The sequence below is a fragment of the Protopterus annectens genome, chromosome 1.part2, assembly GCF_019279795.1.
Source record: "Protopterus annectens isolate FY-2018-M chromosome 1.part2, PAN1.0, whole genome shotgun sequence".
In the NCBI taxonomy this organism is placed as follows: domain Eukaryota; kingdom Metazoa; phylum Chordata; order Ceratodontiformes; family Protopteridae; genus Protopterus; species Protopterus annectens.
The window spans coordinates 310,166,778-310,180,041 of record NC_056727.1 but is presented as its reverse complement, the minus strand read 5'-3'; the positions used below and the strand labels follow the sequence as shown (position 1 = coordinate 310,180,041).

Below are 13,264 nucleotides of genomic sequence, written 5' to 3'. Positions count from 1 at the left end.
TTAGCACCCTGAAGGTCTTCACTATCAATGCCCAGAGCCTTAACAACAAAATTCACCATGTCCACGCTTGGATCAATCACAACCAACCTGACATCTTAGCCATCTCCGAAACCTGGCTAAAACCTCATATTTCTTATTCTGAAATCTTACCTCCAGGTTTCAACATCCTAAGGACTGACCGATTAAATAAAAAAGGTGGAGGCTCTGCCCTAATTTACTCTAACCTTCTCTCCATAATCCCCCTTCATATCCCAATCCCTCAATTCAAAAATTCTGAAATAACTGCAAGTCTCCTCCGACTCCGACTCAATAAACATAAAAATATCGGCTTCATTTCCTTATACATCTCCCCAGGCAATAATAACTCCACCCTTGAGAATATTCTCCACTGGGCCTCATCTGAAATAAAATATGAAACCTTTATTTTAGGTGACGTCAACATTGACTGGAACAAAAGCAACACACCTTCCCCCTCCCTAGCCATCAACCTCTTCAACTTCTCCCAAGTAATCCACTCTACAACCCGACCCAACAAAAAACACCCCCCAGGATCCATCATAGATTGGATTTTAGTCTCCCATCCAAACAAAATCTCTCTCTCTGGCACTATCCCTGACTCCTTTAGTGACCATCTCCCTGCCTTCATTCATCGCTCAGCTAACCCCACCCAATTCCAACATCATTGCATTCAAACTCGTAACCTTAGCAACTTCAACCCCACAATTTTCTCTAACATTTTCAAACAAATCAATTGGCAAATCCTTAACAATCTCTCCTTTGACAATGCTGTAGAGCATTTTAACTCTATCTTCCTAAAGACTCAACTCCCTTGCCTCCCTAAGAAACAAATGAATCAAAGCCAACTCTGCTCCTTGGCTGACGAAAGAGACTAAACATACCATACATCTCAGAGACAAATCCTGGAAGCTTTTTCAAAAAAGTAAACTATCTTCTGATTTCCTCCAATATACCCAACTCCGTAACCAAGTAAAAAAATTAATCTCCTTGGGCAAAAAAAGCTACTACAATAAACTTCAGTCCAATTATAAAAAGAACCCAAAAGAATTCTGGAAATCTGTTAACTCTCTTCTCCATCCTGGGTGAAGAAATAACGCCTGCCCTGACCCTAGTTTAACTGACAAGGAACTGAGCTCTCACTTCAACACTTTCTTTACAGATTCTATAGCTAAGCTAACCAAAACATTTACTGACAATTATCCACCCAACTTCCTAATCTCTCCTTCCAACAACCCTAATAACTGTCCCTCTATGTTCCAGCTCAAACGAGTTTCCACATTGTTTATAAAAAAGCTCTTATCCAAACTAAAGCCATGCTCTAATGCCCCCGACAACATTCTCCCCTCCTTCCTCAAATGAGCAGCTGAAGGTATTGCTCTCCCAATTAGTATCCTGATAAACCGATCCTTAAAAGAATCATATGTACCCAAACTTTGGCGTTCAGCCTACATTCTTCCACTTCACAAAGGAGGGGAAAAACACCTCCATTTCTAACTTCCGCCCCATAGCCCTACTCTCTCCAATATCTAAAATTCTTGAAAAATGTGTCCACCACTAACTTTTACTCTACTTAACTCAGAATCAGTTACTTACACCCACCCAACACAGTTTCCGTCCCGGCCACAGCACTATAACTGCCCTACTCTCCTTCTTAGAAACTGTTAATCAAGCCCGAGATTCTGGACTTCTTGTATCCACTGTTCTTCTAGATCTTTCTAAAGCCTTTGACACCATCTCCCATACACACCTTCTCCTTCATCTCTCCAACCTTAATCTCTCCCCTAATACTCTTTCATGGTTCTCCAGTTACCTTTCTGACAGATCTCAGGCTGTCAGATGGAAGTACTCTATATCTTCCTTCTTACCTACACCTACCGGTGTTCCTCAGGGATCCATCCTCAGTCCCATGCTTTTCAACATCTTCATAAATAACCTTCACTCTGTCCTCCCTGACACTACAGTCATCCAATACGCTGATGACTCTACCTTAGTTTGTACCGCCCCCAACTTTTCTGAACTTCTGTCTAAAACACAAACAGCTTTTTCAACTACAGAAAACTGGATGCACCAAAACCATCTCTCCCTCAACTCCAATAAATCTAAAATTCTAATTTTCCTCCCTACCAAGATTTCTTCCTTTGACAAAAACACTTTCAACATCCTAAGCCAAACCAACTCTCCTATAGAAGTGGTCCCTTCCGCTAAACTCCTTGGCATTACCATTGATGAACACCTCAAATTCGATCTCCACATACAACAAAACATAAAAAAAACACCAAAAGTTAGGTATGCTCTACAGGAACAATCTATTTCTTTCAAACTCCTCTAGGCACACCTTAGCTATCACCTACCTCCTTCCCTCTCTACTTTATGGCGCCCCTCTTCTAACTAATCTGTATGCTTCCCTCACCCCTAAACTCAAAACTTGCTATAAGCTCTCTAAATTCGCCACTAAATCCAAAACCTCAACCCACCACTGCCTAACCCTTCAATCTCTGAACTGTTTAGAACTCCCTAACAACCTTGACTATCTTCAACTAACGACCGCTCACAAATTAATATTCTTCCCTGAAAAATGCCCAGCCTTATCCAACATCCTTCCCCCTTACATCCCTAATCGATCGTTGAGATCAGAACACAAAAACCTAATCTCCATTCACAGACCTAAACTTCCTGCTGGCCAGCTACTACTATCCTTCTCTCTAAGTAGAAAATGGAACTCTCTCCCTCCTTCACTTAGGACTATACCTAACAAAGAATCCTTCAAGACCCAACTTTTCTTGCACCTATCATCCAAATGGAAATGCTCTTGCTTTCACCCTATATAAATTCAAGGGATTTTCTACACTAAGCCCCTCTCTACCCCTGCACCAATCTGCTCTCTGATTTAATCTCTAAATTTCACCAAAATGGATTTAGCTGACTCTCAGTGACTGTAAAGATGTAAATACTGCAAATTATGTTAGTACCTAAAAAAAAATAATTTTGCACTGTTCTTATTTTGTATACTTGCTGTTTGTACATTTTCTATTGTATTTTTATCTTGTGCATTTGCAACTTTGATTGTACTGCCTTTGGAGCTTTTCTCCCCGGGCCTCCACTGAAAATGGGTTCTTCGTGGCCCAGTGGACTTCCCCAGTAACCAAACTGAAAATAAATAAATAAATAAAACAATTACTAGAAAACAGAAATCAAAATATATATTGACTGTAATTGAGGTACTGAATACTGTAAAGGAGATAAAAGAACTGGAGCTGGGATCTTCACAAAGGGGAACAAGCCAACTACACAGAAATAAGAGGAATTTATAGGAACAACACATGATGAATAATGCTTAGGAGAAAGAGGTTTAGAGGAAGGCAGAAAGTGAGCATTTATGAAACAGTGGAGTGAATGATAACTGTTAAGAAGAATACATGCAGTTACAATGCATGGAAATGAAAAATGTTTGCTGCTTGAGGTTTCTTATCTTTTCTGTTATTGCAAATGTACTTATGTTGTTGTCTACAACATAAGAACAAAGATGCTAAAACAAACAAAAATAAAACAGTGCTAACAAAACCTAGAAAAGATCCTTCTTTTATAGAAAAATGCAGCATATCTGTTATTGGCTTAATTTTCCACTTCCACATTCTGCCTTTATAACTGGATGGGTATTCGCAAAATTGTTCTTCAGGATACACACTATGGCTCACACACTATGGCTCTCATACTAAACCCTTTGGGCTGTATGTATATGCACTTAGGGTGTCAGCAAAATTATCTGCCCTGTAATGAGCTATGAGCCTTTAAATCCATCTCACTCATCAGAGAGGAAAAGATATTACAGATTTTTATTTTAGTCTAGTGACTGCAGATTCCTCTTCCCCAACTGATTACCTTAAACCAACTTGGTGTTAAGACTGCAACTCCAACTTTCCCAGATAGATGATGCCCAGTATCACCAAAGTACATGAGGATGTTCTTACTAGTTTATTTGACTATGAGGATTTTAAGAAGCCTAACCTTACATTCCCATTTTGGTTTCTAGCCTTTACATTTTGCATATGAATACACAAGAGACTCAAGCATTTCCCATATCTTTGAGTTCAACCTTAAAGCTTTACGGGAATATCTTATGGCTGTACCCATTTTAGAAGCATTTTTACTTATCTCTTTTAGGAAGAATTAGTGCAATTAATGATATTTGACAGGTACTGGTGCCTAAGAGTAAGTCAGTGGACTATTAGGCTCAAGCTAACTTTGAAGGCTGACCAAAGTCTAGTGGAAAATGAAAAATAAAAGTTAAGATAATTTTTTAGGGTGCAGCCATTGTGGTAAATGAACTCTCACTGTTTATGAAAAGTTCTTAGTTTCCAGCTCTATAACTTGTCCTGTTTTGGGTTACTCAAACACATTTATCTTTACTTTTATTTAATGACCAATGCACATGGGTAGTGTAAGTTATTTGCGCCATTTATTTTACATTTTGCATCAAAGTAGAAGTCTCCTAACAATGTCAAGCTGTAAAGTTTAGTTAGCTGCCTCAGTCTTTTCTATGGTCTAACTACTTTGTATACTTGCGTGAAGTCTTTTACTAAACTAGTACCTAAACACTTCCTATCTTGTGAATTCCTAAATAACTAGAAACCCTATCAACACATCCTTTACGTACTTTGGCCCTGAATGCTTCAATAAGATGTTATTCCTGCTAGTAAGCATGCACACATTTTTGTCTGTCTGTTAACAGTACAAACAGCCTTACTATTTAAAAGCACAGAACAAATCACAGTTTGCTGTTTTCTGACTGTCCTTTCTTTCTTATTTTCTTATATCTCCCTCCCCTTTCGCTATGTAAAAAACTAGTTGAAAGTAATATTTATTTATTTACTTATTTTACATTTGTTAACCGGGGATGTCTGACTGGGCCAAAGGCCCTTTTTCATTAGAGGCCCAGGGAGAGTCACCACACAGAAAGACAATAACAGACACATTTAGGTGTTTAAACAGCATCACAGTACATACAGATTTACAATAGACATATTTTTACAGTAGTGTGGATACAGCACAATACGGGGGAATAAAAAAAAATTCAATAATAAGAATAATTAATAAATTTCATGGTATCTAATTGTGTTTTGAAGCACAATACAATACATGCATAGTACATCTGATTATGTTTGCAGTAGTATGAAGACAGCCCAACAGAGGTAAATAAACTTTAATTAATAATATAAATCACTGCGTAACTTCATGGTAACCATTTAGGTTCATAGGTTCATAGGTTCATACTAGGCTATCTGCCCGAGGGCATTTACAAGCCTAGCCCATAGTTTTGTGGCTTAAGCCACCCCTTTAGTATGGGGAACTATACCCATTATTTTGCTGTGCCTCTGTTGAGCAGTGACACTGAGGTAATCCCTGGGGTATATCTGCAATCTCCCATCCATTGGTCAAGATTTCTCTTGAACAAGGCCAGCGAGGTGCTCTGCCTCACATATACCGGGATTTTATTCCACAGCATAGGGAGTCTTTGGGTGATGAATCTATCCCTCCAGCACGTCCTATTAATAGCCGTGTCGAGGTTTAAGTCTCCCGCCCTTGTGGCTCTGACGGATCTAGATTTTTTGAGGTGAAGCATATTCATCAAATCTGGGTTTGACATGGCCTTGTATGTTAGGCAAAGGTCACCTCTGAGCAAGCGTTTACTGAATAGAGCTGGAGTTCTTTCAGTCGGGCAGCATAGGACAGATGTTTGAGACCCTTTATCCTTTTGGTGAGGAACTTTGTGGCCTCTCCAGCTGCTGCAAGTGTCGGGTCAGATACATTCGAATGGGGCATTGTATTCAATCATTGGTCTGATGAGTGATGAGTATAGGGAGACTATGACCTCCCTTGATCTAGATGAGAATCCCTTCATGATAAGGTGGGCAATGTAGAAGGTCTTCCTAACTACTTTAGCTACATGGGTGTCGAATGACAGACTACTATCAACCTGGGTCCCCAGGTCCCTGATAACTTCTTCTGTACTCAGTGGATTGCCACCTATTTGGTAGCTAGGGGTAACCTTGTTTTTCCCGAAGGGTATGACTATGCATTTTTTGGCATTTAACTTTAGGCCATGGCTCTGGCACCAGTTATCCGTTTCTGTGAGACCCTTCTGAAGGATATCTGTGTCAGATGTGTTTTCTACTATGGCCAGTTTGCAGTCATCTGCAAACTTTGTCAGCCATAACCCTCCTGTGTTTGCTTGTACATCGGAAAAGTAGATGCCAAACAAGAGTGGGCCCAGGACTGAGCCCTGTGGTACACCACTTGTGACAGGCTTTGAGTCTGACATGGCGCCAGCAACTCTGACCCTGTGGGTTCTGTCACTCAGCCAGTTTGCAACCCATCTTGTGATGTATGGGTTAACATTTAAGCTGATGAGTTTTTCAATGATACCCGAGTGGGGTATTGTATCAAAGGCCTTAGCCAGATCGAGGTAGGCTGTATGGACTGCCTTTCCCTCATCAATGGCTTTGGTGACTGTTTCGAAAAGTCAACCAAGTTTAGAAGGCATGATCTGCCTTTGACAAAGCCAAACTGGGATGGATCCAAAGTCTGCAAATTCCCTATGTCTTTATTTATGAGGTCCATTATGATCCTCTCCATGGCTTTGCAGATAAGGCTTGTCAAGCTAATGGGACGGTAATTTCCAGGGTCGGTGGAGACACCGCCTTTGTGAAGTGGGACCACAGTTGCAGTGCGCCACTCCCTGGGTACATATCCAGAGGTAAGACTATGATTAAACAGCTGTCCTAGCTGTGGGTTTAATTCCTCGTTGAGTTCGTGGAGCACACAGCCGGGGACACCATCAGGTCCCATGGATGCTGTGTTTTGCTTTGGAGAGAGCAGTTCTCACTTGGGCGTTGGAGATGTTTGGGGGCTGCAATCGCTTGGTATAGATATCTCTCCTTTTGGGGAGGGGAGAAGTTTGCACTGAACCTGTCAGCCAGTATGTTGGCAATGTCTGTAGGATCAGTAATCTTCACATCATTATGAACTAGTTCTGAGCATATCTGGGAGTTTCCTCCCAGGTTTCTAACATAGCTAAAGAAGGCCTTATGATTGTCTTTTGAGTCTTTAGCTATTTTTCTCTCAAAATTTGCTTTGGATGATTTTATGAGAGCTCTTAGTTTTTACTTATAGTGATCAAGGGTGTCTTACCTTTTAAGGATTTTGCTCTATCTTGTAGTAGCTTCCTCCTTTTGTTGTAGAGTTTGTTTATGGCTGGGGTCCACCAGAGTGGATGCTTGCCTTTGGTACAAAGAGTCTTTGTTTTGCTTGGGATTGCCTTATCCATGCAGTCCTGCAGGTGCTGGTAGAAGGCATTTGTAAGTGATTCAGCGGCTTGAGTACTGTTTTCCGTCGGCTCGGGGCCTTAAAGGAGACCACACTAGTCTTTAGAAGTGTGAAGTCGGCTTCGAGAAGTTCTTTACTGTGGTCTTTTTATTTCAGGTGGGGTGGGATGAGGACCTCCAGCGAGATTAGTTTGTGATCTGATCTCACCAGTGAGGGTATACTTCGGTGTTGAACATTGTGCTCCCATGTTCGTGATGATGAGATCAAGTATGTTTTCTCCTCTTGTGGGGATGGTGACTAGTTGTTCCATGGCATTTGAGTTTATGAATTCCAGGAACTTTTGGGCTAGGGTGTTTGGGCTTGAGTAGTGTTCCCAGTCTATATTAGGGTAATTGAAGTCACCTAGTATGATGGTGTTTGGTGATACATTTATCCCTCTAGTGTTTTCAGGAAGGCCATGTGAGGTTCCTGAGTTTGTGAGGGTGGCCTGTAACATGCTACAATTTGCAGAGCAGTCTTGCCTATGGTTAATTGCACCTGGATGGTCTCCGATGCATCGTCGTTGCCACCAGTCTTGAGGTGTGGGTGTCTTTGATGAATATGGATACCCCCTCCTTTCTTGGTATTGTCCGGATTTTGGGGCGGAGCATGATAAGAGGTAAAACCTGATAGTGCTGGGGTGCTCTCAGGAGCCTTGAACCAGGTTTCTGTCACTGCACAGACATCGATGTTCTCCATACTGAGAAGGGCCGTGCATTTTGAGATTTAGACTTCTGGCATTGAGCAGCATTACCCTTAGTTTTTTCCTTTTTGTGTTCTAGGGTGGTAGGTTTAGAATTTGAGCCTTGCCTAAAAAGGCACTATGGGGTGGCAAGAGCCTTTGCCAATATCCGGAATCCCAGGGTGACAGGTGCAAAAGCAGCGTGGCTTGTCCAGCATGTCATCCCAGGCAGACAGACATTGGATCCCCTTTGAATGACACCAGAGTTTAAGCCAATTGTTAAAGCTGATCATCTTATCTCTGTATTGTGGCATCATTCTTGGTGAAGGTAGGATACTGCTCAAGGTCAGGGTCATACCTGCCTGGGCTACATAATCAGAGAGCTCCTCAATGTCTCTTTTCATGTAGTCCAAGCGTCTCAGGTCGTTTACACCAGCGTGGACAATAACTGAGTCATATTTGTACCTGCTGTTGAGAGACCTGAGTGCTTGCGTTATGTGGCGGATTCTAGCGCCCGACAGGCAGCTTACTGTGACCTTCTCCTTACTCAGTCTGGTGAGCGGGACGTCAGTGTGTCTGACTATGGAGTCACCAATGACTAGTGTGTCTGGCATTGTGTTTGGCCTTAAGGGCTGTGACTGTTTGACACTCTGACTGTGAGGTCTATTTGTAATTAGAACAGTGGTATTACTGGTAAATGTCTTGGTTTAAAAGTAGTAATTGTTTAACTTGATGGGGTCAGTATATGTGAGTGAGAATGAAAAATCAGTAAAGTAAGATGGGCATGGTATTTGTGTCTTGTCTGATTGCCCTAGCCTGGGGAGCAGTCATAGCACAGCCAGCTTTGCTTCAGATGTTGCCTAATGATGTTTTTAAAGGAGGTTTTGAAGGATGTGTTTTGTATGCTAATGGGGAGGGAGTTAATTTTTTTAGCCAATGTACTACTATATAGTGAGTCACTAAGCCATTACTGCTGTTTGTGCCTTCTAGTAATAGTTTGCTTGATGATCAAAGAGGCCTTGTGGCCGAGTGCTGTTGTACTAGGTTTTTGAGGTCAGGACACTTATTGGGGAAGTAATAGATAGAGTGACAGAGACAGAGCTGATTATAAGTTAGTAGGTTGGGCAGTTCAAGCCAGTGGAGCTGGTGCACAGCAATAAAGTGATGGGATCTACATGGGCAATTTGCAAGAAAGCGGGCAATTCTGCTGTAGCAGGCTTCCATTTTGCTTAGGTCAGTTTTATTGAGATTAATTAGAATGGGGGATGCATAGGGTAGGGTGGCTAGAAGTTGGGAGCGAGCACTAGCGGATCTTGTATTGTTGGTGAGATGACTATCACATTTTAGGTGGCAGTCTATGGTTATTGGTAGTAGCTTAGCCTGTGCCACTGGAGTGATTGGAGTAGAGTTTGTGGAGTAGATGGTGAACTGACTGCTACTGCAGTTTTTCTTAGAACTGGTCATGATCATCAGCTGTGTTTTCTTAGGATTAAGGACAACTTGTGCTTTGGTAAGGTATTTTTCTATGTCAGAGAATGCGGAGTTGTACGCCGGAGGGTAGGGATATTTTGTGCAGTACAGATTAAGGTAGTATCATCTGCATACTGAATGATAAATGCATGCAGTGTGGAGGTATAGAGGTAGTTTGTGAAAATTGTGAAAAGTAGGGGTCTCAAAATAGACCCCTGTGGGACTCCTGTAGTTATGGGTAACAGAGGTAACAGAGAGTTTTCCCATTTCACAGTCTGGTACCTGTCAGTTAAGTAGCTATGGAACCAGGTTAGTCTGTACTTTGATAGGTTGTATTGGTTTAGTTTGTTAAGCAGGATTTGGTGGGATAATGTGTCAAATGCTTTGGACATGTCCAAAAAGAGAGTTGACACCTGCAGGCCTTTATTTTTGAGTTGATTTATTGTGTCTGTGAAGCAGAGGGGGGCTGTAGTGGTGTTATGGGCGGGTCTGAAACCATGTTGAGTAGGGGACAGGATATTGTTGCCTAGGAGGTAGTTTAGTACCTGGGTATGAATACATTTTTCTAAGATTTTTGCCAGAGGGGATAGTACTGCAATGGGTCTACAGCTATTAAGTTCAGTGGAGGTCCCCCCCTTTGTGTATGGGAATGATGTGGGATATTTTCCAGAGTCTGGGAACAGTTTTCAGTAACAGATCTGTTTTTGAGAATAGAGACTGGGATTGCAATAGCATCTGCTGTGAGTTTTGAAAAATAGCTAGGGAGTAGGTCAGCTGCAGCTGATGAGGTTTTTAGTTTGGAGAGCACACTTTTGATAGAGCTGGTGGGCACTGTATTGAGGGTAAAGCATGTATTAGTATTGTTCATGGTGGGAGGGATAGTGATGTTGGAGCTGTCCTGTGATACTAGAGATAGCATTGAGTTCACAAAGTGAGAGTTGAATTGTTTTTCAATGGGAACTTTGGTATCAGGGGTGGTCGGTTTGGGGGTAGCCGTTTGGGTGGATTTTAGCAACTGTTTTATACTTTTCCAAAATATTTGGGGATTGTGTTGGTACTTAGTTTGCAAAGTGGTATAATAAGATTTTTTTGTCTTGCCTAATGCATTTCTTTGCATGGTTGCGCAGTGCTTGATAATTAGCTAAGCTTTGTAAGTCTATGGTTCTTTGGTAGTAGAACCAGGCAGTCTCTCTGAACTTGAGGATTTGTTTGGTTTATTTGCTGAGCCAGGGGTTTTGGGAGGTTCTAACCTTGACTTTGCACAGTTGGAGCAAGTGTCTAGGTGTTGCAGAAATACTTTGTTGAAGTAGGCTACAGCCTGGTCAAGTGGGAGAGTTTTTAGAAGGGTCCATTCACAGTTACAGAGTAAGGTTTTGAGAACCTCGGTAATGAATTTTTTTGTGTTTCTTGTGGATCTATAGGTAGTGGTTTTGCATTGGTTTGTTCTGCTACATGTAGGTATATTAAGTTGTGGTTGCTTAAGCTGTCTGGGAGACTGCCTATATGGGGAAACCATGTGAGGTTGTTAATTAGGGCCCAGTCTAACATGGATCCCCTTTTACAGTTTTTATTACATCTAGTTGGAATATGAACTAGCTGCTGGTAGCAATGGAGATTTATTAGATTACTTGGTGCTTTTGATATACAGGTGAACCAGTCTAGGATGAAATCCCCCAGAATGAGGGTTTCTTGTGCGTATGAGGTAGAGCACCAGGATAAGAAGTCTTCAAGGCTAACAGGTGTTTTACCAGGTGGGATGTAGATGGCAAAGACTGTGATGGATTTTTTTGGGTTTAGTTGGAGTTGTGAGATAACTATGTCCCAATTATTGGGACAAGAGCAGGAATTGGGAATGCTCAGCAGAGTTAAGTTGGACTTGTGCAGTATGGCAATTCCACCTCCTTTATGAAGTAAGGGCATGATGTTCCTTACTTTTCTGTATATACTTTCTTACTTGTTAGCTTTTTATTGTTACTCATGACAAGGATGCACTGATACTTGCTGTCTTTTAGATCAGAATATGTACGCATATGAATTATTTTAGCCTCTTTGCATAGTATATATTTATAATTAATAAAATGCTAAACATGCTCCCCTCCCTTCTTCCACCCCAGAAAGCTCTCTGGTACCTTATACATTAAATGATTTCAGAATGCTGGCATCACAAATTGGAATTCTCTCCGGATAACAGTGGCTTGGCTGTCATGACAGAATATGAAAATCTGCAAAACTTCCACAGTCAACCTGCAAATTAACTCAGATCACTAGTTTCTGTAACTATTAATGCAAGGCTGCCAGTCCAAGTACACCACAGTTCTTGGAAAGCATAACATACAACTGAAAGAAACACTGCGACAATGCCATCTTGAAGTATCCACTTCTACTGGCTCTTTTCCTGAAACATAACAGTCAACTTACCCTAACTGATCATAGAAACTGCCAACACAAATGGCATATCACCATTTTGAAAACTCTCCTTGCTGTACCTACCTGGAACCCATGTCACTTCCATTTCCATGTCTTTATTCTCATGCAAAGAATCCTTATCCTTGATACTCTTCAGCAGCTCTCTGTACTTGGATATCTGATCTTCCCCACCTTTGTGACTTTTCATTTTCTTTTCACTTTCTTCTGCAGTTTCATCTACAAAAACAATATATCACAAACAGCAAAACTGCTTAAGACAATGGAAATATAAAAGAGGAAGGCAGACAGTTTAACGTGCAATGTAACAATTTCTACCTTAAAGATACTCGCAATGTACTAAACCTGATGCTAGGTGCACTGAAAATCAGGAAATCCAAGTACATCTCCGAGACTGAGCAGAATGACCTCTGTACAGCTCTGCCCATCTCTGAAAGTTACTTATTTCTTAATGTAGTTATCTACATGGGTGACCCTCAGGATGTCTACTGAGAAAAATCTTAAAACAGACACCAGAATCAGTCACCTTTCTAGTGGAAAGACTGTGTTACATGACTTAATTTATTCCTTTTCTGATACTTCAAAACCAGGCAAGGAGCCAGTACAAATGAGCAAATCAGAAGAGGTACTTCCATATGGAGAAATGTGTGTGCTACCTATACTTTAAAGCTGTCTTAGCAAAAAGTGGACAGAAATACATTCACTGAAAGGCAAGGAAGTCTAGTCTGGGATTGTGCAATTACCCAAAAGGTCCTCTGCATCAAATGAATGGCTCCAATTTTTTTAAACATCTTTATTAAACATGACATTAAAACAATGGCATAGGTACATCTACAGCAATTTTCATTCACTCTAACATTACATAAAATCACAAAATTCCTGCCTTCCTTTAAATCTCAATTCTTCCCTGAATACTATTTTGCACGTATTGTTCTCATACGTTCCATCTATTTTGATGTAATTTGCTCCCTCCCTCCCTCCCTTTCTAAAGATCTTACTTCTAGTACTTTTATTTCCCATACAATAAATCTTCAGTACTTCAGGTACAGGTGGGTTGAGATTTTGATTTCAGTGTTCTAGTAAATGCTTTTTTGTAGGCAACAGCATTAAACTTAGTAAGGCCTTGCCATGTCTGGGCAATTTAGATCCCATAAACCAGGTCAGAAGAATTCTTTTCTTAGTTACAAACATTTGCTCCCCTGACATTTCCGATAGTTTCTGTAGGGAACGCTTAAAATGTTTCAGTTAATTTTATTCACAAAAATATGTTTCCGGTTACCTCTCTCTTAACTTTGCTATTTGCTATAT

The 13,264-nt window shown here is 41.0% G+C and overlaps 1 protein-coding gene across 1 annotated transcript in view; it reads right to left on the bottom strand.

Moving 5' to 3' along the window:
• The window catches only part of ESF1 (ESF1 nucleolar pre-rRNA processing protein homolog), a 1,041,566-nt gene that overhangs the window by 515,419 nt on the left and 512,883 nt on the right, over positions 1 to 13,264 (bottom strand). The window contains exon 9 of the mRNA XM_044056192.1: positions 12,023 to 12,175. Within this exon, the coding sequence (XP_043912127.1) occupies positions 12,023 to 12,175 (153 nt within the window). The remainder of the gene's footprint in view (positions 1 to 12,022; positions 12,176 to 13,264) is intronic.